This window comes from Triturus cristatus, chromosome 4_2 (assembly GCF_964204655.1).
Source record: "Triturus cristatus chromosome 4_2, aTriCri1.1, whole genome shotgun sequence".
In the NCBI taxonomy this organism is placed as follows: domain Eukaryota; kingdom Metazoa; phylum Chordata; class Amphibia; order Caudata; family Salamandridae; genus Triturus; species Triturus cristatus.
In genome coordinates this window covers 705,936,303-705,964,052 of record NC_140586.1, presented here as the reverse complement: position 1 = coordinate 705,964,052, position 27,750 = coordinate 705,936,303, and the positions used below count along the sequence as shown (strand labels likewise).

General features: G+C 44.4%; 1 protein-coding gene across 4 annotated transcripts in view; it reads right to left on the bottom strand.

Annotated features, from left to right (window-relative positions):
* The window catches only part of SSBP3 (single stranded DNA binding protein 3), a 339,288-nt gene that overhangs the window by 75,792 nt on the left and 235,746 nt on the right, over nt 1-27,750 (bottom strand). For 2 of the 4 annotated variants that reach the window (XM_085602561.1, XM_085602560.1), the window contains exons 6-7: nt 8,026-8,106; nt 2,547-2,606 (exon numbers count right to left, since the gene is read on the bottom strand). In XM_085602561.1, coding sequence (XP_085458687.1) covers nt 2,547-2,606; nt 8,026-8,106 — 141 coding nt within the window. The remainder of the gene's footprint in view (nt 1-2,546; nt 2,607-8,025; nt 8,107-27,750) is intronic. The other 2 variants (XM_085602562.1, XM_085602563.1) reach the window with 1 other exon arrangement.

Here is a 27,750-nt window from a genome sequence, read left to right as displayed (position 1 = left end):
AAAGGAAAATGGTATTCAAAACAATTTGTTTAAGAATTATTCAAGGTCATCAGGACAAGACTCTCTGCAGAACTGAGTTGGTTGTGTCAGGGGGCCCCCTAAAAAGTCTAGGGCACTGGGCTAGAGCCCACTTTGCTCATGCCCTAAGACGTCTCTGTCCTGCAGTCAAAACGTATTTCCTATTTCATTGGGTGCCCATTTGTTGGTTTAAATACAATGAAGGCACTTTGTCAGTTGTGTTTATTTGTACGTCCCTGCAGCAGTGACAGTGCTTGCAGCCGAAACTCTAAGGAATAAACAGCCACTGCAGAGACGAGGATCTGTACATGGCGTACAGTACAGCAAAGAATGGTGCAACTGTTCAACTTCTCAAAGTTGTTTTTGCTAAGCCTCACAACCACATGCTAACACATCCTAGCACAGTACTCAAAGCCAATGCCGAAGGCTGCCACCCAGCAATGGGTGCAGATCTCAACCTTGAATCATCTGAATTTTAAGGTGCTTGAGATGTGAAGGTCTGTGACTGGAATTGGCTGACATTTAAAACAAAAAAATATGAATGTTTTGTAACAAACTAGGCAGACCCTTGCAGGGCTGAGTACAGTCACTATTTCGAAACACCAGCTGCCCATGAACTGGCTCAAGAAATAGATTCTGCTATATACCGGGAGATTGGCCTTCTACCATGTGGTGCTAGACATGAGGCGCACCATTTGGAATGGAGAAAATAGGCCTATCACCTATCTAGTGCCAGCAACAAAATTAAAATACTGAAATACTAAGGTATTTCCATTACAACAATCACAAATCACCTTTCAAGGTGTTCATCGTGTTTTGCCTTACAGCCTGGGAATAAAATGCTCTGCTAATTGTTTACAGTTATCCATAGATCCCAAATGTCTAGACATTTTTCTAAAATTAATTAAAAATAAAAACTGAAATACCATGGTTCAGTGACTATCAACTGTCTTAGAATTCAAAATCCTAAACTGACTAAGAACGAACCAATCAGCTTCGAAATCTCGCAAAAAGTTAATTTGCCTCCACCGGAGTTAAAAATATGTAGGTCGGGGTTGCTTGACTACGGGATAAATTAAGCAGTTTTTAAACATTCTATTTAAGGGGTATTGCACTTCAAAGAAAAGACTCAACTGTGTGTCTCAAAGATGCTTTGAAAGTTTCTTAGTGCAAAGTTGCAAGGAGGCAAAGATAAGGGCATGGGCATAAAACAATGAAAATAAGCTGCCCCATTTCCAAAACCCTATACTACTTTTCAGGAATTGGTGATCTAGTAGCATTTGGACATCCTTTTTAGTGATCCAGGAAAACTGAGAAATCCCTTTTTGCATACACATGGATGAGTATTGGGGTAAGATAATTCTTTTCAAACCAATAAGATAACATGTTTTCTATTTTGGGATACTTTTACAATCTTTGGTGGCTGATATATTGATTTTATTCATCGTAGGTTGCTATCATCTATTAGTCCTGACGAAGACCCAGGTGAAGTTGTAATAGGGGCATTGAAACGTCGATAATCTATCCTATAATCTATTGACTGCAATTATTTATGGAATGAGAAAACAAACTTTCATTAATGGTGTTTTGTTGCACCAAAATAATTCCACCAGTCTACAGCATGCATCTATTCTTTGCTGGTTTTATATCAAAAGTGCAAAAACAGTCACTTTTGCCACTATTCACGCACTGCACTGTATTTTGTAGCATCTACTATTTGTTATTATCTCACTACTTATTTAAAAATACTAGATATGCATTTTTTTGAATATAACAATTTATTTGTTCTTTGGTATTGTGTATTGCTAAGAGAGTATGCGCAATAAATAAGCTAGATCAACTGCCTTTGTCATAACATTCTATAAGTAGAGCAAACCACAAGGCAACCGTCAGCATCACAGTCACAAAATTAGTAAAGTATTCAACATTATAGTTGTTAAAGTAAAATAATAGCTCTCCTGAGAGGACCTAGCAAGAATTCTCACAGAGCAAATCTTCTATATTCACGGTTTGTCACAGGGGATAACACCACCAAAATCCATGCCTACTGCAGCAATTAGAGATTCCATGTGACAAAATACCTCTCTGTAGGCTCTGATATAGAGTAATAACATTCCACCCGTAAATGCCTATTGAATATAAAATATGCTTTTCACAATAAATACACCAGGTCCACTGCCTTTATTGAAGCATTTCCTAATAAACAGACCTATAGCCATGATTATTGACTTTCCGCTATAACTAACTCAGTCCTGCTGGTTTGAGTACAAGATTTGCTAGAAGTCAAAAAGTACAATACAAGCACTCTATTTTAGTGGACAAATTAGGCCCAATCAAATTCATGTTGATTCCCCTTCATATTTACATTTTCTGAATGATTTCACACAGATTTGCATTCACAAAAACTAAAGGAAGGCTCTCCAGAGACACTTCCACATTTCCATCTATCTGTTTCCCCAACTCACAGCTTGTATACAGACGCCACATAATACTATATGTACTAAACAATGACAACAAGGAGGACCTACCTGATTTCCCATCCGAATTGGAGGCCGTGGGCCTCCGGCATATCGTGGCGACATAAAAGGCTGAAAACAAAATAACATGGTTACTGAAACAACCCATGACCGTTGCCACAATTCCTATTTTCTCCCGAATAACCCCACCATAGTATGCAAGAGCTGACATTTTTAAGCAAGTGGTGTATTGTAGTGCAACATTTACATAGCTCTTACTACCTCTATGTGGGGCGCTGAAGCACTTTCCTGCATGGGTAGCACGATACACCATGTACGGTGTTTGGTTAGAAGTGTGTTGTCTTTGCTTTGATCCTGTGTGGGGAAGTGCGTCCAGGTTGTGTGTGGGAAGTGTTTCCGTGTTGTGCATAAAGTCCACTGAGGTGCTGTTATCATGTTATGGGATGTAGCACTTAGCAGTGTGATGGATGAAAGTGTAAAAGACAGACATGCAGTTTATGGTTTTCAGCATGTTGCCAACTTTAGGTGGCTCTGCGGGTCCCTTTTTGGTATTTCTTATGTTTATATTTTCATAGTCAACTTAGATGGTTACTGCACTGGGTTCTCCCTTCTAAGATATTTTATTTCGTTTATGGTTCTGAGCAGCCATAGGTTAAAAGGGAGACAATGTGGAGAGATCTGCTGGGATGTTCTTTGTTAATATCATCCCAAACTGGATTGTCACTGTGAGAAGCCAAGAAGTGCAGTTTGTATAAGAGCCCTCTGTTGGTCAGCGGTGTGTGGCAGAACTGTTCAGTTATTCCACGCCTGTTCAGATGGTAATAGATGGTGTTTTGTTGTGGACTAGCACACTACTGGGTGATGGATAGGACTCTCAGCTGTACTGTCTTATGTGAGTGCAAGAGTCAAGCAAAAATGGGAATTAATAAGCAGTGTGTATGAACTACAATCGACTGTCTGACTGCTGAGTGTTATTCTATTAGTCAAACTACAGAAACTACAGAAAAGACTCCAGCGCATACAGAACGCCTCCGCACGACTCGTCCTGGACATCCCCCGCCACAACCACATCTCCGCCCACCTGAGAGACCTGCACTGGCTCCCCGTCAGCAAGAGGATCACGTTCAGACTCCTCACCCACGCACATAAGGCTCTCCACGACCTGGGCCCCAAGTACCTCAACAACCGCCTCACTTTCTACACGCCCACCCGCCAGCTGCGTTCGACCAGCCTCGCCCTCGCCACCGTTCCACGCATTCGCAGAGCCACCGCCGGAGGAAGATCCTTCTCCCACATGGCGGCCATGACATGGAACTCCCTCCCTATCCACCTACGGCTGACACAGGACCATCTATCCTTCAGGAAGCAACTCAAGACCTGGCTTTTCGAGCAGTAACGGTCCCCTCCCCTCCCCCAGCGCCTTGAGACCCTAGCGGGTGAGTAGCGCGCTATATAAATTGTTTGATTGATTGATTGATTGATAGTTGTGGAATATATGTCGTATTGAGACTGCACTATATAGCATTTACTACCCCCAATGAGGCATTGTTGTACTTTGCGCTAGTCAGCACGCTGCCCCAGGTCCCAGGGTTAGTGCTTTTGCAGTTATTATTGGTTCCTCAGATTAGACTTGTGCTTTAGAGAAACTAGTTCAAGCCTTTACTTCAGTTTCTACGTGGTAGATTATATTAGTAGGATATTCGGAAGATCTTTAGTGGAGGGTGGTAATTTCATACATTGGTTGGCAGTATTTAATAGACAAGCTTTAGGCGGATTAAGTATTGGTAGGTTACAGGGGTATGACTTTTAAAGGAGAGGGTGTGGTCTTTACAATACGGCATGGGCAATTTACAGATACAATAATAGGGATTACAAATATGCGTGGGACTTACTAACATCTCATGACAGTTTCACACGCCCAATGCCCGCTAGTTGGTCTAGCAACGCATCAACCACGTACTCCAGGGATGGTGGGTGGGGAAAAGTTTTCCGCCCCGAGCGCCGGGGCACGTCCTATGTGGGGGAGCGTCCAGGGAACAAGGGGGTCACCTGGGCGCTCCCCGCCGCTTTATCCCCCCCCCAGTGGCCCGCCCCCCCTCCCTTCCGACCCGGATGTCGATTAACGACATCCGGGTCACGCAGGCAGCCAATCGGTGGTAGGGCGCGCCCCCAGTGACACGCCCCACCACCGAGTAGTCCGGGGGAGGTCGCCGCACTGCCATGCAGGCGGGGGGGCCAAGAGCCCCCCCTTTCCACATGGTCAGTGACTGGCTACCGCCCTCCCCCTATGACCACACCACCCCCGGACACAGCACCCAGACGTGGTATCTTTGGAAGGCGGGAGGTCGCGAGACCCCCCGGCCGTATTTATTAAGTACAAAACAATACATTTCAAATTTGCATGATAAACGGTTATACAAAAATTCAGCAGGACATTAGATACATTATTGTCAACAGGTGTGAGTGACTATCCTTAACAAAGACTCTAATACAGATTGTTTCCTAACCGAGTCTAACATCCTCCTCTGCATTTTTGTATACTAACATTTCTGGGCCATATGGCAAGGTCGCTAACCGGTGTCAGGTCCTACTAGCTGCGCCTCCCCTACAGGTGTGCGCATGCGCAGCCGGGCCCGGTAATTACCCGGTCCACGCCGTGAACTTCATTTACCCACTAAAGGAGGGCCCTTACTCTGCGCCATCCGGTGACGTCATGAGTATGCGCGCGCGGGGTGGCTACCAGCCTAAGGAAAGCGTGACTCCCCAACCCGCGCCCCTTTGAAGCACCAGTTACCTTGCCCCTGAAGTTCTAGGAGGGGCCAATGGCCCCTCCCCCTGGGCGGGCACCTCCGTAGGATGATGCCCGCCCCCTCAGACCTTCAAATAGTTGCTCACCGGTCATGACCTTACCGCCACGGGCCAGCATTGTTAACCGACGATCTGGCCTCCCCCTCTACCCAGACCTAAACCAGGAGCGCGAGTACTGCTCAGAGAGGAGGCATGCAGAGGTTGGAAAGGAAGGGTAGAGCCCTTTGAAGGAAAAAGGAGAGTGGAAGCTTTAAGTTAAGGTTGTTTTTTTGTGCAGGGTTTTTAGAAATATTGCGGAGGCTCTCTGAGACAGCATGCAAAAACTGTAGAAGGAAACAACATTTGCTTGGTACAATACAACTGTATGCCATTGGAACCCCAGCCTTCACACACGCATTCAACACCCATCGGGTAAACGCAGTTAAATATACATGGTTTAATTTTCCTATAAAACTGATGGAAGGAAACTACCAAACAAGAATGTTGTATTTTAAAGGTTTGTGCTCGAGATGCATCTCTCCTTTCCCTCTCATTATCAAGGTGGGATAAAGGTAAACAGAGTCTGTTTTAGTGAATTTTGGGGATATCTCCAGTCTGAAGGTCTCCCAAACAAAAGAAAAAGCCCTGCCTATAACTACTTCACCTGAGCAATATAAACTGCAGCCCCGCCCTCGCGCTTCCCATCTCCAAACCTGCAGTGCTCAGAAGGAACAAGTAATCAGCAGCCCCTCTCCAAGGAGATCCTGATTGAATTTCAAAGGGGAGCCCTGTCTCTATTCCTTTCCACCCCAGGTGGAATGTAGGCAAATGCTGCATTCACAACTCCACTAAAAGAGGCATCCATGGCAGGGCCTCAGCCCCCACCCCCATTAAGAGCTACAAGCATACATCACTTGGTTTCTGGGGAAGAGGTGTAAAAAAGTGGTTAAAGGCGAGTGAGAAGGAATCTACATACCAAAGCGCTATTCCACCCAAATGCACACGTGCACAACCCAGTGTCACCCCTGAAATGGTCTGTCTATCCCCACTATTATGAAATAACCCTTTTCACACCTTCGCTCCTCTGTTTCTGGCGCAGACCTAAATGTATGTGCCCCTCACCCTTCCCCCTCTGAGGGAAGAGCTCACAGCCAGCCTCCTCTGGGAGCGAACGGCATGCCGGTGTGAAGCGGAAAGACAAAATACAACAGTGCCCATCCATCCATACCCTCCCCTCACCCAGCCCCCGTCCGAACGGTCACAAAGGCACCTGAACCAGTGGCGCCGTGGTACAGCGCATCCTGCGGATTAATTATTACTCAGTGAAATAAAAGTTTATAAAAACGCTTGTTTTAACTGAAGTGTTACTCGAATTTGAATGATTGGAGCACTTGAAATTAGCACCAAATCGCCTAAAGGAGAACGCAAAGACACTTTGCCAAACTCATCTCTTCTACGAGCGTTTTACTTTATAAAGGTCCTGGCAATACGTTCTTACCAAAACATGAGACCAGATATATCACTTTCCATGAGACTGTGACCAGGAGTTGGCAGAAAGGAACCCACTGAGGACTGGTGGGCACCTCCCTAGCGGGCCTACATCAACGATAGACCAGTGAGCATCTCCTCCAACTGAACCCTCAACAATTGGGCAAAAAAAGACAGAGGGATTCTTTGTGGGAATCCAACCAATGAAAATTATCAGTTATGTGACCGAAATCCAAGAATGTCACAAGAGAGAAACAAGCTAAACATAAAGGCCCACCAGTATTCTAAACAGTCACTCCAAGTAACCCCCTCCTCCCTCTCCGCCGCATGTCTTCTAGAATTTTCCGTGCCTGTATTTCTGTGCTTTTGTATAAACTGAGGACATGCATAAAAACACACTCATATTCCAGAAGAGGGTGACTTACTATTCCAACATCAGTACTCTGATACTTGGGTGTCTGTTTGATTATGATCCCTGATGTACTTTTAGCAAAGCGGGTGAGGACAAATACCAGCTTCAGTGCGCATGATTGAAATCTTTTTGCATGCAGATCAGTGAGCAAGGGGACATTGACAGATGGGGAGCTTGAACAGCGGCAACACCTGCCCACCCATCCTCTTTACGCTCCATTTCAATCAGCACTGGGATGGGCCATTACACAGGCGTTAAGCAACTGAGACGACGCTAACATCACAATATTGCATGGCAGACCCAAAGAAGCTACGGGGGAACATGTTGAAAGGTACTTTTTTTCTACAAAGCTCTTGACTGATTTGAAGAAGTTTAAATATAATTATGAGAAGGCTCATGTAGTTTATAGCGACAGAAAATAAACCCACATCACCTATGAAGAGGTAAGTAAGCACCCAGATTATCAAGTCCTCGACATGTGTTCTAGAACAATTACAGAGCAGCTTTACCTGGAGAAATAATACTAGTCAACAAGAGTGGTTATGAAAGCCTGTCTCTGGAGAGGAGCTCCATCCCTCTAGATTGGACCTTGTTCCAACATACAGAGCGAGGTCCACTTATTCATACTCATTGTGCGCCCTCAGAGGTCTACTCAAACTACCTCTTTGCTCTTGATACCCATGCTGCAATGAGCCTCGGAAAAGCACCAGTCCATAAAACCTTCACATTGTCACCACCTCGTCCAAAAAAGGAGGCTATCTAAGGAGAGTTCGAGGCATCCATAGCTTGCTGCATTGGGTGAGTCTAAGATCAAATACCAGTGTATGACGTCTTCTTCATTACCTGACTGTGAGGACCCATCATGCTGTTGGGATTGTGAGGTGGAGGCTGTGCGTGTGGCGAGGGCTGAGAGCCAGGTGGTCCCTGTGAGTTCAGAAAGGAGAAGCAGGTTACGTATTAGTGCATGGGAAAGAACAGAAGAGGCGGAAAGCATAAAAACAGCCATTTTGTTTTTTTATTAGTATAGCCGCTTAATGGGAAAGACATTAAGACAAAACGGTGGTCACATTTATGAAGAAAACAACAGTGCATATCAAGCTAAGAAAATCAAATAATAAAAACATGATGAAAGCTTTAGCAAAGTTCAACGTACGTAGGATAAGCATCTAGTTTCTGAAGACTAAATTTCGCCGGAATAAATGATACGTCGACCAGATTCAGAGCTTTATATTATTGATACACTCACCCATGATGACTCGGTAGGGCACATAAATCAACAATTTAGGGGGTGATCAGTGTCGAGTGATGGAGAAGGTGAAGGTGATAAAACACACAAGCACAAAATCAGACCAGTGGAGAGAATTCAGCTTAGTCCAAGCAGAACCCAGCAAGGCACTCACTGAAAGCGATGGACCACGCCTCAGTCTTGGGCCTCTTCCTATAGAAGCAGATTTTTTTTTTCCATTCTCATTTCGAGTAAGTTCTGGAAATACTCGATTGATGAAACTCAACTTGAAATTAGTGAGCTCTCCTGGGTCAATAAGCCTGGCTGTGTGCACTTCTGTACTCCTTAAGAAGTACTAGAACACGGTCAAGATTTTTCATCATAGTACCTTAAAAAATGTCAACCCTAGCAGAACGTTTACATTATATTATCAACTTATGGGCAATCAAATGTGTGTGAACAGCTTGTACAGTACAATTTGAATACTGGGCGTTCGGAGCATGCATAGTTTTCAAGCGCTGGCTGATATTCCCCCCCCCCCCTCCTTTGCATATCCAAGTAGCTTTCCTGCTTCAAGCTGAGCAAGAAATAAAGATAAACATATGCAGAAGGTCTGCTCCCTTCAGTACAAGTTCAGAAGCATTTTAGGATTGAAAGGTGGTGGTAAATCAAGTTATTAATGGACCGTGTGCTGGAAGAGGGGCTCAAATAGAGCTTCTGCTGTAAACTGGCATCTACTTGTAATATTGCAAAAAGTAGTGGAAGGGGGCCCTTTTGCAACCATGGGTTCTTCATACTCCGGGTTTTATAGGTAGCAGGAATGGAGCCAAAATCCTTGGAAAGCTTATACACCAAATACAGGTTGGAGCCTCTTGCTTTTAGGCCTTTAAATGGATATATTAGGAAGCTTTTTTCTTGAAACCGTAAGGCCTTCTAGGGTTAATCTGAGGTTAGTTGACTACCAAAGAATCCAGTACTGGAGTATAGGGTGGGGACCTGTTACATCAGACTGAGGAGATATAAGGTGAGCGGACTGCAAATAATAAGATCAGGGTGGAGTTGACTAAAGATCTTAAATCTTCCAAAAGATGTATCATGGGCTATATTCGAGTGTGCGATATGTAAACTGAGAAGAAATATATTTTGTGGAATTTTGAAAAAGCATAATCAATACTGCAAACATGCTGAACTTTGGAGCTTCTGGTTCTACAGCGTAAACGGAACCGTTGTGTGATTTAATAGAATGCATATTAACTTAGCGATTAATCATCATCGATGAAGAATTAGTATTTATTCTGTGGGGGGGATCCGACAGATGCTGAGCAATTTTTTTTTGAGGTTTCAGGTTGAGGGCTACATATTCACTCACATTGTCCTATAACCTAGCGCGATATTCTTTTAGCACCCAAGTAACAGTCTAGCAACTCAAAGATATTACTATATCAGGTTTCAGATCCATTTTACTGAGAGATTATGGTCTAACTTGGAGCAGAGAGCCAATCCTTCTGTGCAAACGAACTATGGATGTACATTTTGCTTTAATAGCTACCCATCCATAATTCAACAGGCTGAACATTTAACTATTATTTTATTTGCGGTGGCTGCTAATTCTAGAATCGGCTATAACTTCCACAGGATCAAATCCCAAAACAAATATTTGTTTGTGTTAGAAGTTAAAGCCACTAACAGAAGTTGAAGAATTTAGCAAACTGTCGTTTCTGGAGATGCATCAGTTCAGTCGTAAGAATAGACAAGGGTCATAAGCATATGATGTGTAAATTAAACCTAGGAAATTGAGACCCATAACTGTTCCTATCGTGCTAGTCCCAACATGTACCTAGATGGTCCACATGAGCTTACATCAAGCTGACCTGCAACCGCTGATGTAAGTGAAGCAGGGCAGGCAGAAAACATGGCATTTGGGACCCATTAAACCATAATCTGGATTTGCTTCCACTCTACTTACGGGCGGCTAATGTGATCTTATGAGGTGTCATTTTCCTTTGTTTGCTGAAGAAAGCAGGGAGACGGGTGAATCCCAATCTGTGGGATGATACGAAAGGGCAGGGGGTGTTGGAATCTCGAGGCCCTGGCTGTGTTCTTCGATTAGCTTCCCTGTTGCAGTTTTCCCTAATTTCCATGTATTTATATCCTAATTCAGTATTCCTTTTTAATTAATTAATATTTAATTGGACTACTGCAGATGGAAAGGTCTATCCTCCTTTGTGACACGTCAGCAGGTACTCATGCAATGCAAGAAAGACGCAGTCCCTGCACCTGCAGAAGTAATGTATAATAAACAACAGCATAACTATTTTAAGACATTACATGTACCCTTTTTTTGGCCTTTCGAACACATAACGTGAGCTGGGACATGACACAACTTAGCCTCAACGCCAGTATAATAGCTGCCAGGCTGCAGTTAGTGGTAGATCCATGGTCTACGCTGCACTCTGCTTTATTTCATTCTCATTTAAAGCAGCCAAAGTAACAATATGCACAAGGCGAATGAGGACAGGCCTTGAAGGAAGAACTGTATCTAATCCAGGCTCTGAAAGAATAAATGGGGCTTTGATTGAATCTGGTGTCTGAATCAGATGTTACAGCACAGTTGTAAATAGGGATTATATCCTTTAAAGTTATCCTCAACGTGGGTGACTGACGATTTGTCTGAGAAAAGAAGCTCCAGGCAGGGAGCTTTAAGATCAGTTTACTGCTAAATGAAACTCTCACCTAAGTTAGACATGAGCGACCAGCGCAACACTCTGAGCTGGTAGCACATTGATGGAATGCTAAATCACCACCAAAAAAACCTAAATGCCTGTAACATAATCAAAACGTCAGACGATAAACCTTTGTGTAAAAGAAGACAAAGCCTTTCTGTGCCAAGGGACCAGCAGGGGAGCAGATGTTCCATACCTGCCACGTTACTAATCTCAACAAGTGTTAGCCTTCTAGCTGCTGCCAGCTATGGCATGGTTTGTTACCAAGAGCAATTTTCTTAATTAACAGACATTAATTAGCCATTTAGCAATTTTGTAAGCATTTGTTTAGCAGCTTTCCTAAACATGAATACCACTGTGATAATAGTACTGATTAGAGGGGCCTCTAATTAACAGTACAGGGAAAGGAAAATTGAAATCGCAAATTAAAATGTACGGTGGGAGGGAGGTGAGAGCAGGGAGAACACAGGCAGGACACGTGCACCTGCACCGCCTTTGTACCACTCTGGCTCAGCCACAAAGCAAACCAATTACAGCGAAAACTGTCCCTTTCGGCGGAACCTACAAATGAATTTCAACCAAGAAACAACTGCTGGCTAGCCTGGGACAGTCTGTTTGTTTTAAAGCTTTATTCGACATTTGTCATAAAAGCATTCCCCTATCCCTAATACAATAAATACTACATATAAAAAATACTTCTAAAAATACATATTAAACATGAAATGTCGAATAAATACATAATAAGAATACAAGTACTTCAATTTACCAGATTTCTTAAAATATAGATTTTTCTATAAATAAAATACAATAATCCATATGGCAAAGTGCAAGATTAGGAATATACATAATTTCATTACGATGCAATTACCATAAGTGAACGAGTACGAATTAACCATGACCAAGCCAGAAATTTTGCTACCCCAACCACAAGCAATATGGAACAATCTGTTTCAAGTATCCTTAGGGCTACGGATTGGCTGCGGGTTCCCAAACTAGAGCACACAGGTTTTAACCATTTACGTCTTGGGGACGAGTACAATGGGCAACAGAACAAAAGATGGGAAATGTGCTCAATTTGTTCATTACAGTGGTGGCAATGTTCATCCCATGCTGGGGACCAGTGCTTCTTAAACGCATTCACCGGGAGTGTACCTATGCGAAATTGAAAATAAAGTTTTCTATCATAGGGTTTTTCAATAATATCCCAAAAAATTTCGCAAGAAGGGTACATTTTTATGTCTAAGAAGCGAGATGTTAGGCTTGTGCTTGTGCCGTCACTAAACATTGTAAGATATACCATTTCCCAATATAGATCTTTCAGCTTTGCCTTCGTAGGAAAGCAGGTTACGTCTTTGGTGTCCCATAGATGATTCAAGTTCAATTTTATAAGGAGTCCCCGGAGCTCCCTTAGCCATGGGATAGTATGGAAACGGTCGAATTTAATAACGTCCGTCAGTGCCGCCGCATAATGGCTTAATTCTGGGGTCACCATAATCCGTCTCCAATATAGAAGAGGGCGTAGCCTCGCTATGTCCTCTATTCCTTTTCTTCCCATATCCAATTTTAGTGGGATTGTGGGTGTGCTTTGGGGGACCATCACAATCCCTCGTAAAAACCTGTTTTCTGCTCGGCCCAGTTCTCTCAAATTAGAAAACCCCCATAATTCAGAGCCATATAAGCAAGCCCCCAGTACTTTCATAGAATATATTTCCAACACACAATTTACTGGCTTTGTCAGCGAGGAGCGGTGTTTTAGGGTAATTGCGCCTGCTAGCTGCCTAAACTTTAGTAAAGTTGTGGTTATGTGTGGTTTCCAACTCATTTTTCCTTGTAGAGTGATACCTAGGTAAGAGAAAGAGTCCACCCTTTCTAAGGGTGTACCTTTATATTTTATTACACCTTTGAAGGTGGACTGCTGGTTGAGGCACATGAATTTTGTTTTGGAGGTGTTCAGTTGAAGGCCCCTCTCGTCACAAAATATACCAAAGGCATCAACCACTTTTTGAAGCCCACTGGGGGTGCGGGAAAGTAAGAGCGTGTCATCCGCGAACATGAGGACAGGTACACGAGAGCCTGCGATTACTGGGGCGTCACTAGCAATCTTCTCTAGATGCTCAACGATACCATTTATATAAATTGAGAAGAGAGTCGGTGCTAGGACACACCCTTGCCTCACCCCACGTTCTACCGGAAAGGGATCAGTTACTTCTCCTTGCTTGCCCCACCTTATTCTTGCAAAATTATTTTCGTGGAGACGAACAAGGAGCGTAAGCAATTCCTGGCTTAAGCCCACGTCCGCCAAGGTCTGCCAGAGTTTTTCTCTGGGGACCAAGTCGAAAGCGGCTTTTAGGTCCACAAAAACTGCATACAATGTCCCCTTCTTTAGAGTAACATTTCTCCAGTAGATGGTTAAAAAGTGGAGGACTTGATCAACGCTGCTAGTTAGAGGGCGAAATCCAGCTTGATAAGATGACAAGATATTATTTTCGTTGATCCATTGCTGCAGTTTATTTTGGACTAATCGGCCCATTAGTTTTTGTGCTGTATCAATCAGACTAATGGGTCTATAATTTTTGGCCAGGGTTCTATCACCTTTCTTGAATATGGGAATAATTTCGGCTCCCTTCCATGAGGCAGGCACTTTCCCTCCCATTGCCACCGCATTAGCCAGCATTGCAAAATAGGTACACCAGGAATTACGATCCGATAAAAATATATCAGCCGGAATTCCATCCATGCCTGGAGCTTTGCCCCCAGCCACACAATCCAGTACAATGCTCACATCCTTTTCAACAAATATTGGAGATTTGTAGAAGACTTGTGGAGGCGGACAACCAATGATAAATATGGGATTACAAGCATACTGTGGTTGGAAGTATTCCACCCAATTGCTTTTCGAAACATGGTTCGTAGGATGGAGTGCTGTGCCACCCTTTTCCCATTTTACTGTGGTCCAGAAGCGCTTAGAATCCTTGGAGGCACACGCCTCCTTGAGTTCGCGCCAACATTCCTCATCCCAACGCTTCTTTGCCAGTTTTTGGACCTGTCTATACTGGTTTCTCGCCAACCTTACTGCTGTTGCATTTCCTGTTCTCAGTTCCACGCTAAGGTTATCTCGTGCTATCCTGCAACTCCTGTCATACCACCCTTTACTCTCTTGGACTTTTTTCTTTTTATTTGAGGCTACTGTTTTGACAAAGAAACTTTGAATTTTCGAAAATAGTTTCTCGTGGGCAGCCATCATGTAGTCTGTAAAATCAGTCCTCCCATAATGGCACTTAATCTTGAATACCTCGGTCACCACTAATTCCTTTAGAGTCTCTAGATTGACAACATCTTCTAAGAGCATACTCCACTTCAGGTGGCGAAGATTGTTTGAGCTTACAAGATCTTGCGTCACCATTTGGTTCCCTCTTGGAAGATCGGACATTTCATGGTAGGGATGGAGTGTCAGGCACAGTGGATTATGATCACTTTCTATTTTGTCTTTCACTTCCATATCCACCAATTTATCCCAAGCCCTTACGTCCAGTAGTATAGAATCTATTCTGCTGGCTGCTCGACCGTTATCGAATGTATTTTTCCCCATTAAATCAGAGGATGCCCGTCCATTTACTGCTCTGAGCCCTCTTGATAGACAAAGACTCTTCAGTTGGATTGCTACTGTGCTCCATTTTCTAATTGCTGGGATATCCAGTTGGGGAATTCTCCACTTGGTATCCTCATCTTCGGCCAGGGTCCTATCCTCTTCGCCCAAAGGTTCGAAGGTGGTGTTAAAATCCCCGCCTATTATTACATGGGGTAGCACTGGTAGCATTTCAATATAGTGCTCGAGGGTCGTTAGGGTCTCTGATGGTTTACCCCTACCAACTCCCCTGGAATAGAGATTGAACAGGGCTAGTTGTTGACCATTTTGCCAACTAATGTCAAGAGCTATAATATCATTAGAGGGTATAGACCTTTGTTTAACTGAGCAATTCAATGTTTGACGTACCCAAATTAACAGGCCCCCAGAGTGTCGACCCACTCGGTTTCTTATGGCTGGGACATGAAAGTTCAAATACCCTTGCCGGAAAATTGGGGAGAGCGCCCAAGTTTCTTGCAACATTATTATATCGTAAAGGTCGATAAAATCGACCCAATCTGGGATGTTTAGCTTGTTTGTAATGCCAGCTATATTCCAAGAAATAATAGATAATGGCAATATGTCCAGTTGGTGCTGAATCTGATCAATATCAGAAGTGTATATTCGATCTTCGAGTTCTATACCTGGCGCTAAGTCACCATTCAATATTGGTGGATTCTCAATTACCTCTAGTGTTCTTTTTTGCCCCATCCAAACTCTACTTAGATCCTCTGGGGAGGGAGTGGGGGATGCCTTAGAGACCGGGGTCAATTTATCTAATACAGGCTCATTAGAAATAAAAGTCCTATCATGTCCCTGGTGCAGCTGGATTTCAGGAGCGACAGGAAAAGCACATGCGAGTCAATCACACTCGTTTAGGTCAGATAGCGCGGAGTAGTGGTTATCCAACCTTAACCCCCACTCGTATAATGGGTCAGTCCTGGCCCTTCTATTTCCCACAACTGTCCACTTTGTTCTCAATATGCTAGGTTTAGCTACTAGTCCTCTTCTACTATAGAAGAAATCCAGTGTCAGTGGTATTATTTCTGCTGTTCTAAGTTGTGGAGGGAAGATGTTCCGTAGGACATCAGATAAAACTTCAGGGCCCTTAAAATTCAAAACCACACAATCCCCTTGAAATTTCTTTGCCTTAGTGCCTATCCACTTAACCCTTCTTGCTATGAGCAGATCATCAGATAATTTTTCCTTACCCCAGGGGGATATGTGCATGTTATTGCTAAGCCACTGCAAAGCCTTATTTCGTAAGGACTCCGAGGACTCGATCTGCCCTATTTTCAGCGTTGGTGTGTTTGCAAGTACTAGAATCAAGGGGGAAGCTTCAACGATTAATTCAACTGGGCCGGTTTCTGGATTAAGAGTCTCAGAGGCAGTATTGCCTACTGGTTGTACTGTTTCTAATGTTGAGGCGGTATTAGGAGTCTCACCATGTCCAGAGCAGGTTCCCCCAAGTGTTTTCCCTGCAGCCTCTATATGTTCAAATTTGGTTATTATTAGGTTTGATATTTCCCCCACCCCCTCATTGGTTTTTCTTAGGAGGGTCTCTAATTTATTAACTTTATTAGCTAATTGGTCTACTTTTGATATAAGAGGTTTCATTAACCCTGATAATTTGGACTCCAGTGTTCCCATGAGCTTATTTAAAAAGGTATCCTCCCAATCTACACTTTCGTTCTCTTCTTTCCTTATCCCTTCTTCCACCCTTTTCTTTGCTCTTCTTGGTGGGGTTACAGATTTAGTTTTACAGGAACGTAGGCCACCTCTTCTAGGAGGTACCTTAGTAATCCCTTTTTTAGCTCTTGGTGCAGGGACAGGAGTGGGAGGAGTGTTGCTCTCTGGATCTAGCTCCACAATTGTGTCAGATTTATTTGGCTCTTCTAGGATGAGTAGATCAACAAAGGGATCAAGTTGTTGGACAATAGAAGCCGTGGATACATTCATTGTGGAAGAATCATAGGGGTCCTCAATCGGGTCGATGGTGGTGATTTCATCTCTAGCGGACTGGAATATCCCTGATTGGTTAATTTGGGCACAAGGTGGGGAATCCATAAGTCCCAGGGAAGACCTCCGATCATTATTAATCTTTGCCACTACCTGGACCAAATAATTGTCCATTGTGTTTGCCAGGGTGACAGGTGTTTTTTGTCTCGACATTATGATCAGTCAAACCTGAGCAGAAATGCCCTGATGGTAAATATAATAAGTCAATTACACTTTGAATATGAATATATATCGTCTTACCACAGGTGGATTTGAGGTTAGGGGAAAGAGGGCTGGCCCAGTCCAGTCTCTCACAGTCTAGAACGGGCTAAAACGGGCCCGCCCTTGGCCCGGGCTTCGCCCGGCGTCCCGCGAGACGGGGGTGACAACAATTTTATGCGCCTCCTGGCGCTCGATTGACGCGGTCTGCGTCGCCGGGAATGCTGGGAAATGTAGTTTTGGCAAGCCGCAGCACCGCGCTCCGCTCAGCGGTCCGACCCACAGATGGAACAAGGGTCAGGCGGCGGGAGACGGGTGGGCGAAGACTCGGCTTCCTCAGATGCTTGTTCTAGGCAGCAGGAGTACTTTAGCAGCAGATAGGTTTCTGAAAGGTTCCCCACTCGACCGGGGTGACAACAATTTTATGCGCCTCCTGGCGCTCGATTGACGCGGTCAGCGTCGCCGGGAATGCTGGGAAATGTAGTTTTGGCAAGCCGCAGCACCGCGCTCCGCTCAGCGGTCCGACCCACAGATGGAACAAGGGTCAGGCGGCGGGAGACGGGTGGGCGAAGACTCGGCTTCCTCAGATGCTTGTTCTAGGCAGCAGGAGTACTTTAGCAGCAGATAGGTTTCTGAAAGGTTCCCCACTCGACCGGGGTGACAACAATTTTATGCGCCTCCTGGCGCTCGATTGACGCGGTCAGCGTCGCCGGGAATGCTGGGAAATGTAGTTTTGGCAAGCCGCAGCACCGCGCTCCGCTCAGCGGTCCGACCCACAGATGGAACAAGGGTCAGGCGGCGGGAGACGGGTGGGCGAAGACTCGGCTTCCTCAGATGCTTGTTCTAGGCAGCAGGAGTACTTTAGCAGCAGATAGGTTTCTGAAAGGTTCCCCCTGGGACAGTCATAAAAATGGTGCATCTCTAATACATCTAAAGAAGCATTTGTTTAGTGGGCACACTGCCACTTGGCCCAAGGGAATTTATTTAACTGTATCCCAATTGAACTCTTTTTTTTAGAAAGATTCCATTTTCCGAATTTTGCCATTAGTAGCGATACTTTAAAGACGTATCACCGAATAGAAATCCTTAAGAAAAAGCAGTACTAATTCAATTCGTTTGTGCCCCATTTCATTTGAAATGACTCATCACCGGAAATACTAGATGCTTCAGTTTCAATGTCTTGCATGAAGGTTTCCATTTCCATGATCGTTATGAAAGTTTCTTCAGCCCAAAAGAAGCTGAATTAGCAACAAAGGGTGAAGCAGGAAATCATTTCCCAGTGGAACAAAAAATCAAATGTAAACTTATGTTACTCGGCTTGTCTCACCCACCTCTCAGAACCACCCAGATGCCTTATGTATCCAAGGGTCAGGGTCTGCCTCTCAATACAGCTGCAAAATGGCGGTTGGGCACTACCATGTGCTGAGGTCTAGACCTACTGGAGTTAGGAAAGGACTCTGATGAAGTATTATTGATGTTGCTGCTCAATTTCAACCTAGGTGACTCTTCTAGTCTCTGAAGGAAAAGGATGTCAGAGCAGCGCCCAATACTTGCGCAAAGCACAAAAAAACAAAAACAATAAAAAGCCTTTCAGATGATTGCATTTCTCGCTCTCAAAGAAAAGACCCAGAGGGGTAATAGGACCACAAGAATGCTAGGAGAGCAATGGAGGGACAGGTGAGGATGTGTCAAAGGGAATGAAAGAGGGGCGGGTATTTGAGAGGCGGGGAAGAGAAAAAGCACGTGCATACGTTAGGAGTGCTAAACGAAAAGGTAAAAAAGTAGTTCCCTAAATGTGTGTAGTGGAAGGACACAAGTATGGTAAATGTTCCAAGGGATGAACATACACAGAAGAAGAAAGGCAAGCCATCAAAGAACCAGACGAAGGTACAGGAGAGTGAGTCTAAAGCCAACAATGGTAAGCAAAAAGCTATGTGCCCTCTATGAAGTGCAACACGGACTGTGGTGCAGTGGTGGCTGGTGAGGTCTGTGAGTGGTGTGGCTGGGCTTGGTCCGGTCCGGTGGGGGGGGTTGGCCTATGAGGAGTTACCCCTGCCTGTGCCCAGTCCTGCAGGTGAACACTCTACTAGTCGTAGGTGTCCCAGGGTACACAGCAGTATGGTCAAAAATTCATCTTTGCAACCAGTTCAACTGTGTGTAGTGTTGAACATTAGTCTTCTTTGGTCCTAACTATAACTACTTACTGGTTATCGCCAGTAGGAAATAAATTATATATATATATCTATCCATCCAAGTAGTAAGGTAAAGCAATCATAGTAACATACGAGCTAAAAGGATGAATGTCAGAGCAGAGATTAAAAATGATTTGGTTAAACCGTCTTCCCCCTATTAGTAAATGCTTCCCCTCATTTACAAATAGGGGTAAGGGAGAGTTCCTGGAAGCAGAGCTCTGGTGCATAAATACCAGCAGTCACGATTTTGCCAGTCACCCGTCTGAAAATTTCTGTTCCAATATAAGCCAATGGGAGGAACTAGGTCTGACTATAGCGCATCATACAACGCCTGCCACACTCTTTCCCAACTCGCCACAGGGTGGGTCTCACCACGCCCTGTAACAAGTTGGGAAAGGGCCGCTGGTGTGGGTGTCAACACTGGTTTATTATTTACCCCAACATGTGGGGTAGTGAGCTGGACAATATCTGTGCATTGCCATACTATTATATGATTGAAGGCAGAAATTATTTATTCCATAAAAAAGTGCACACACAGTTTTGGTGCTAAGAATACACTTCACAACTCGCAGATCCTGAAGGATTTTGAGGATATACACTTGTCAACAGTTCATATGCATAGAAAGAAACGTATTGGCTGTAGTTATATTTATGCAATAAAAAGAACATTTCTAGTATCCAATTAAGAGGAAACAAGAAACAAGCTCTCCACTCTCTGATGGACTTAAAGGGTTAGCGATCCTGGGCTTGTATTTAAAACGCCTGGGGCTAACTTTACCTCCACGCCATCAGGGGTTGGACACTGGGCCTTGAAGCTAGGTCTTTGTCGAGCTGAAGACCTCACAGGCTTGAGGCTGTGAGGTTGTCAGCCCAGCAAACACTTAAGACTTCTTTGGGCCCACGCGGGAAGCAAGCAAGCAGACGCAGTGACTGAGCCACGTGATGACGGTGTCCACGTGTTTTTTGGACAAGGCCGGTGTCCGTGAGTGGGGGGGACAGTGCCAAGGGTTAGACATACAAAATTACAAAAGGGGCAATTTGTTAAAACTAAAACAAAATATGAACATTCAGCATTGTTATTATTGCTGAATGTAAAGGTGGGGCGGAGCCCCAACGCCCATGGACAGAAACTGCCGCTGCTGTGGTGTCAACACTGGTTTATTTATTCCCCAACATGTGGGGTAGTGAGCTGGACAATATCTGTGCATTGCCATACTATTATAGGATTGAAGGCAGAAATGATTCATTCCGTAAAAAAGTGCACACACAGTGTTGGTGCTGAGAATACAATTTACAACTCGCGGATCCTGAAGGATTTTGAGGATATACACTTGTCAACAGTTCATATGCATAGAAAGAAACGTATTGGCTGTAGTTATTTTTATGCAATAAGAAGAACATTTCTAGTATCCAATTAAGAAGAAATAAGAAACATTACTGATTGGATCAGACTTAAAATTGTTTTAAAATTATTTGGGTGCAACCTCAAGTTTTTCACAATGGTAAGCATTGGATAGGCTCTAGGCCCACTAAGTGTTATGTATGGTCCACAAGAGGCTTTTGCCTACAGCTGTCCGGTAGGTGAGACTAAGAAGGTGTCCATTCCCAACTACACAACTAAAATCATCTCACATGGGCAAATGCAAACTATCTCAGGACTACATCAAGCAAATAACATTTACATTAGAAATAATCCACCACAGATCAGGATGGAAACTGACAAAGTTGCCAACTACTGCTAAGCTCCGCGGAAATACTCCATGTTTCAACCACTGAAAAAGTGGAAATACTCAAAGCTTCAACCGCTGAAAAATTGAGAAACGTTGGTGCTCCATGAATGAAACAGATAAAAGTGATGCTCAACAATAAGGACTATTCATTCACACACTAAGGACGACAAAAGCTGCACAATCTATCACATCCCCATACAGCTATCAAGAAACTTACTCAAACATTCACACATATGGAAACCATGAAAGCACTCAAGTGATTCTACCAAGCAGAAGGGTCCAGTATACCAACAGGTTAGAAATGAGAATGATGGGCAAATGTTTCACTAACTCTAACTGTGACAATTGACACACCCAGCTAACCTGTACTCCGCCTATTCTATCAAGGTTTTATTTATTTTTTAAACATTTACTTAAATCAGACAGATCCAATTAATAAGAATTAATGCCAAACATACGGTTTATCTGACAGAAAAATATTACCATGATATTCCTTTTACTTTGATTGACTTATCCACCTTAAAGAGACACTTCGCACATGATCAGACTTAAAGACCGCCCCAAACCCTTTTTTTACACCACCTACCGCAACCAAAGAGAGACTTTGCACCTTCAGACAACTCAGACTGTTTTCTCTCTTAGCAAATATTCAAGTGAACTACCTCCATCTCACTCTCTGAATTAGTTTTTAAAAAAACGAAACGATCTGTTTACCTAGCACTGCGAAGTTGCCTTGGTGACATTAGCGCTTTACAAATCATTCCAATAAATACGTTTTCGGGTGTTCGGTTACATCATGAACAAATATACAGGATGTGCAAAGCCTTTGCAAGGACCTGCATCCCCTTTGTGGTCTGGGCGCTCTTCTTATGTTAACTGAGCTCTGAATTTGCCACAACTTCTGAGAGCTCCAGATAATAAGATTATGTTAGGATTAGCAGGACTTGTATAACCGCTACTGAATTTATTTTAAATCGCTTTACAAAAATGTGGCTACGCACGCTTACCATTGGTATTTCACGAGCTTCCAATTAAGTTCAACTGGTTAGGCAACAATTCTGACGTAAATGCTCTCCAACATTAATAATGGCAAGGACAGGTACTGCCCATCTATAAGCACTCACAGATTGTGCAGTATGGGAGGCACAGGGAGACAAATGTGATACCACAATCCAGAGTCCGTGTACTCGACGATTCATTTCAACAGTTTAGCCACTACAGCCACTTGTTGGTCACTACCATTCATTTCAATGGGAAGTAAGGGCCTTCCTTGAGGAACAAGCCACATTCAGCAGACGCCGCTTAAGGGCAGGACCTAGGTGTCTGAAATACAGCTACGACGGAGCAGCAAGACCAGCGCAACTACATTTTAATTCCAAATTTCCACGAATCCTGCTCTTTGATTTACAAACGTCTTCGGTTTGATGAACGTGTGCGAAATAGTTGTGTCTAAACAAAGAAAGGAAGGGGTAGGCTATATTTAACGAGGTCCAGCATACAAGCCCTGAAATGACTTAAAAAAGACAGATTATGCTGTTCCTCCTGGTCAGGGGTGATTCTGTGAGGTACACACTCTACCCCAGGAAGGAGATAAAGTGAAATCTAACATGTGAAGTACATGTGGTAAGGGGAAAAAACCACAAGGGTGGAACTAAAACCCTCACACACCCAGCAAGCTAGGTGTCATGCTTCATCATCTGGGTTTTGCTCCTCGTCGGGTCGGCGCTGCAATCCCCAACGGGCACCCTTAGAAAGGGCTCTTTGTCAGAGATCTTTTGTTCCTTGCCGAAAGATGAGTGCAAGTGAGGGCCAGGAAGGTGTAGATGTTGGTGAGTGTATATAAAAAAGGGTTGATTAGTCTGAAAAACGAGTTTATTGGGTCAGTAAACCACCCTATTTAAAAACAGTGTGAGTGGCGGTAGTCTGGACACATTGGGTCAAGGAATCACATCGCTCAACTCAGATGGTCAACATGTTTCTCGCCTAATGGTCAGGAGGAGACAACAGATCCGGATATGTAATGCAAGCTCTCAGCCAAAGATCACTCCAACATGCCAAAAGGATTCGCCGTCAAGAAGTTAACAGCGAAACGTGCACAAGCTTAATTCATTCCCAATAATCCTTCGTGCATATGAGAAACTGCAGCACTCTTGCACGAACTCGGACACTGAGCATCTGAGAAGCATATTGATAGCAAGCAGCAGACCGCAATAAATCGAATCCTCATGGTCGTATTATCGACTGGGGCAATGTTCAAGATGGCGGCTTCTGGACTGCAGGTGTGGACTCTACATGAACATCTAGGAAAAGGCTGGAGGATCGACTTCCTAGAATGGGACTACCTCACCCATTTGCTATGGCGAATGGGCTTTCCCCTTCGCTCCTTTTGGGGCTTAAACTACTGTAGTCAATCACAAGTGAAAGTACACAAATGATGTATGCTCCCCTTACTTCACAATTTCACGGGGCACCAGGCGGGGTTGGCCACTATCTCCACCCTGATTGTGCTTGAGTCGCTGGCAGCCAAACTCTGGCAACATCACCGGGAGTATGCAATTCAATATCCTACCAGACACATACTGGTGTCCCTTTACGCCGATGATATCACACTGTATGTTAGAGATCCCCATGTCAGTCTTAATCCCATTTTAAGAGAGTTTATTAGATACGGAGGACGTTCAGGTATAACGATCAACTGGGAGAAGTACCAGGTTTTTCAATTCACTTCTTACAGCCTACGACATATCCTAGACAATCCATTGACATGGTGTGACACGGAAATCAAATATCTAGGGACAATTATTTCCAGAGACAAAGAAGAACTAATGGGCACTAACAATGGCAGGACACTAGATTTCCCTGACAGACTCCATCACACGATGGATCTCCATGCCTCTTTAGTTAGCAGGTCGGATATCCTTGATAAAGATGGTTATACTAACAAAACTATTGTATCTTTTTCTCAATATTCCATATACACCAGGCCATCACTTTTTTTAAAGTCTAAAAACACAGCTCATTCTGTTGGCATGGGGAGGAAAACAGCCCAGACTACGATGGGACGTGCTCATGCAGCCATTCTCGAAGGGAGGGTTTGAAGCCCTGGACCTGGAGTTACACTTCATATGTTCTCAATCTCACTGTGCTACATATTGGTTCCCTCCCCTACACTTATGCTTCATCAAGCCATAGAGCAGGGATAAATGACCCCAGCCCCTACAACTGCGTTTTTGGGGGCACGCACTCATGAGACAAACGGGGATTCCTCTACAGTTGCTCGCTCCTCCTCGGCCTGGTACGGGCTGGCTAAATGGCTGAACAAGCCTCTGCTCTACCCTCCGCTCCTGTGGCTAGTTTATCACCCTCAGCTCCCAGTGACACACGAAGCTGCCTGTCGACAGATGCTTCAGAAGATTGGAGTGACCACATGAGGAGACCTTTATGAAGAGGGAACCTTTCTGGATCGTCATGCTTTCTTCAAGGAAAGCATGCCCACTCCAATGGAGATATTACTGTATATTATACTAAGACACAACATTAGGGCAGTTACCCCTGACTTCCCTCAGGAACCTCACATACTGAACCCTTTACATGCACTATAGCAAATCAATAGCCCGAAGCATGTAGTCTCAATGTTATATCATAACACTCATTTAGAGCAGGCTGAATCACAGGGAAGGAGGGGGGGGGGGTTTCAAACGGGCTGGGACACCGAATTAGAACCAACACTTAGTGATAAACAATGGCTCTACTGCTGTCAACATACTGGCCGAATCTCGGCCAGAAGCATATTACGTATAACACATTATAAGTTTTTACATCAGCTCTAAAACACCCCAGCCCAACTACATAGATATAGATTACGTTGAAATGACAGATGCGGGGAGAAGGAGCTGACTTCTTCCATCTGGCATGGGAGTGTGAGTCATTTAAAGCTACTGGAAATAGGTTTCTGAAGCCATGACACAGAGGACGGGCTCTCACTTTAATCTCACCCCCCTCATTGATTTGCTGGGCTACACTGAGGACGTGGAATTGTCGTTCAGGAGATTTGTGCCCCATGGGTTGCTGCTGGGCAAGCGGAGAGTGGATTGTTGATGGGGACGGGCACCAAAGTTTAGGGACTGGCTGAAGGGCCTAATTTATTGCCAGGAACAAATGACCATTTATTCAGAATTACCACCACTGACCACCCGGCCGAGGGATGTGTGGGATCCTTTGAGATCAGATCTATTGCTCAACCCCATTGATGTGGATAACACTGCCCCCCATGACGCCCTTGACTCGAGACAACTGAGACTGTGCCATATGGGTCTATGGGACCAAGCTAAATCACTGAACTCACACTCCTTATGGGGATCCCCCCCAGCTCACCTCCCTAGATAATAACAGACGTTGTAGGGTGCCGACCAACACTAGAGTGAGAGAGAGAGAGCGAGCGAGCGAGCGAGAGAGAGAGAGAGAGAGAGAGCGAGCGAGCGAGCGAGCGAGAGAGAGAGAGAGAGAGAGAGAGAGAGAGAGAGAGAGAGAGAGAGAGAGAGAGAGTGTGTGTGCACTCGATATGAATTTGGTGGGCTGTAGATGGGCTTTAGGAGACGTGTTGTGAAATGACGTGGCAATGCACGTGATGTTGAAATCTGCTGTTGCAGACTGAGTTTGTATCTGTATGGTCTTCGACTTGAAAACATCAATAAAGAAATGTGTAAAAAAAAAAAAAAGTCTGGACATGTGCTCTCTATTTTCAGACTTGTTTCAAAATGTGCCAGTGAAGCCAATAAAAGCCACTGGAGCGAGTTGGGGGTGGTAGTGGACTGAAGGTGGCATTAATCCTGTTTGTGAATGGCAGTAATGACTATGTCCACCTTACTGCTTCAGACAGCCCGTCTGTCCAGCTGAACGGAAGGACAGAAGTGCTCAGCACCAACAGGAGGCTCCCAAGCAGTCAACTACCCAAAGACCACCACAACCGACAGTGCAGGACACAAGCTCAGCTTGAAATCAACCCTTCCTTTTAAGGTTTTCACCAGACTTTGAATTAAAGATTCAAAGTGCTGAACGCAGAATGCGACCCATTATAGAAGTAATTCTATGAGACAGCAAAAAAACGGCCTAGCGACCAAGGTAATGCCAGCAAACACCTGGCCCCTAATGACCAGAACGGTCAACACTAAATGAAGCTCAAGGGAATCACCCCATCTCACAATTGTCTCCTAGTTCTTGCAACTTTGTATGCTTCTCTTGTATGGAGCCCCTAGTAATACTGGACTTGTCTGAACCTTGCTGCCTACTGACGGGCACTGCGATCGAATTCTGCGGCAGACCTATGCTGACGTCTTCCTACTTACACCCTGAAACCGGTTTGGTTTCTACCGTGAGGGCACGCGCACATACACTGATGTTTTTCACTCAAGCCTGGGCAGAAATTACTGTAGATTGCACTACCAACACTGCAGACAGGTCATGGACATTTCACTGACCCACTGTCAGAGTGTGGTTCTCCCTGGCCCTTTCCAGCAGTTGAACCCACCAATGACGAGAAGTCTGAACACAGTTAAGAAGATATGGTGTATCCCTCTGGCCAATTCAGAGGGAGAGGAGGGCCAGATCTGATAATATTATAATAAGCAAATACCTTTCAAGGCCTTCAAAGGTATTTGCTTTTTATATTAATTCCAGATTCTCGTCATTGGTGGGTTCCTTTGCTGGAAAGGGCCTGGGAGAAACCACACATTGACAGTGGGACGGTGAAATGAACCTGCCCGGTCTGTAATTTCTGCCCAGGCTCGTGGGTGACTTTACCCCCTAAGGGTATCCAGGTGCTGGGTGCCGTTGAGGAGCTCAAGTAAGCTAGTGCCTAGAGCAGTGGTCTTCAAACTTTCAAATGCCGCCTCCCCCCCCCCCCCCCCCCCATCACCCTAGTGGGGAAAACAATTCATCGAGGCCCTCCTCAAAAATGTTAACAATTATTCTTTTAAACTGGCATCGTTTAAATATGTCTAGACGTATTTAAACATTGCAGTTAAGTTCTGGTTTTGAAGAATATTTTGAGTGTCTTCCCTTTTGACACCTCCTCCCAGTCCATCCCTTTTGACACCTTCTTCCAGCCAGGATATAAATGACAAACGATGTTCGTGATGATCCATTGCAGAGCGGCTTACTGCTGCTCATTTTTTTTCCTGCTTAAAACACAGCACTGTTATCAAGATAATTATTCTTTTAGTCAGAGCCTATACCCCCCCCCCCCCCTCCACCTGAGATCACTTGTGGTCCCTATAGGGGGCCAGCCCATAGTTTTAAGACCCGTGGCCTAGAGTCACATGATGCTGAGCTGAGCACCGGCAGCCCCGCGCTCGAAATCGGCCGCTCTGCCACACCTCTCCCTCTGAAAGATTTTACTTACATGGCATAGGGGGGAGTTGTGCACCTGGCAGGAACAGTAAAATGCATATACACCTCACTACTCTTTTAGCTTCAGAAACACGCCCAGTAGTGTCCACAAGATGGCAATGTTGTCACACTTTGCTGATGGAGAACGACGCGCGTTCTGTGTTTAGGTGAGGGATTAGGGATATCAAAGATTAATTTTACATAGGTGACAATTGAAGCGGTTCAATGTATAACAAAGAAAAATAGAACTTTGCACAGCCTCCTCCGGGTCAGGCAAAATGTATAAGTAAAATGTAAGGGTTTGAACGTTTCTGGCGAAGGTTTCACAAAAACAAATAATATTAATGACAACATGAAGTATACAGACGGTTCAGAACAATCTAAAAATTAGGTAGTGCGGGACTACTCCTTTGACACTGGCTGTCTGCAAGCATGAAGCGCTGAACATTCGAGGATGCACTTGTAGCCC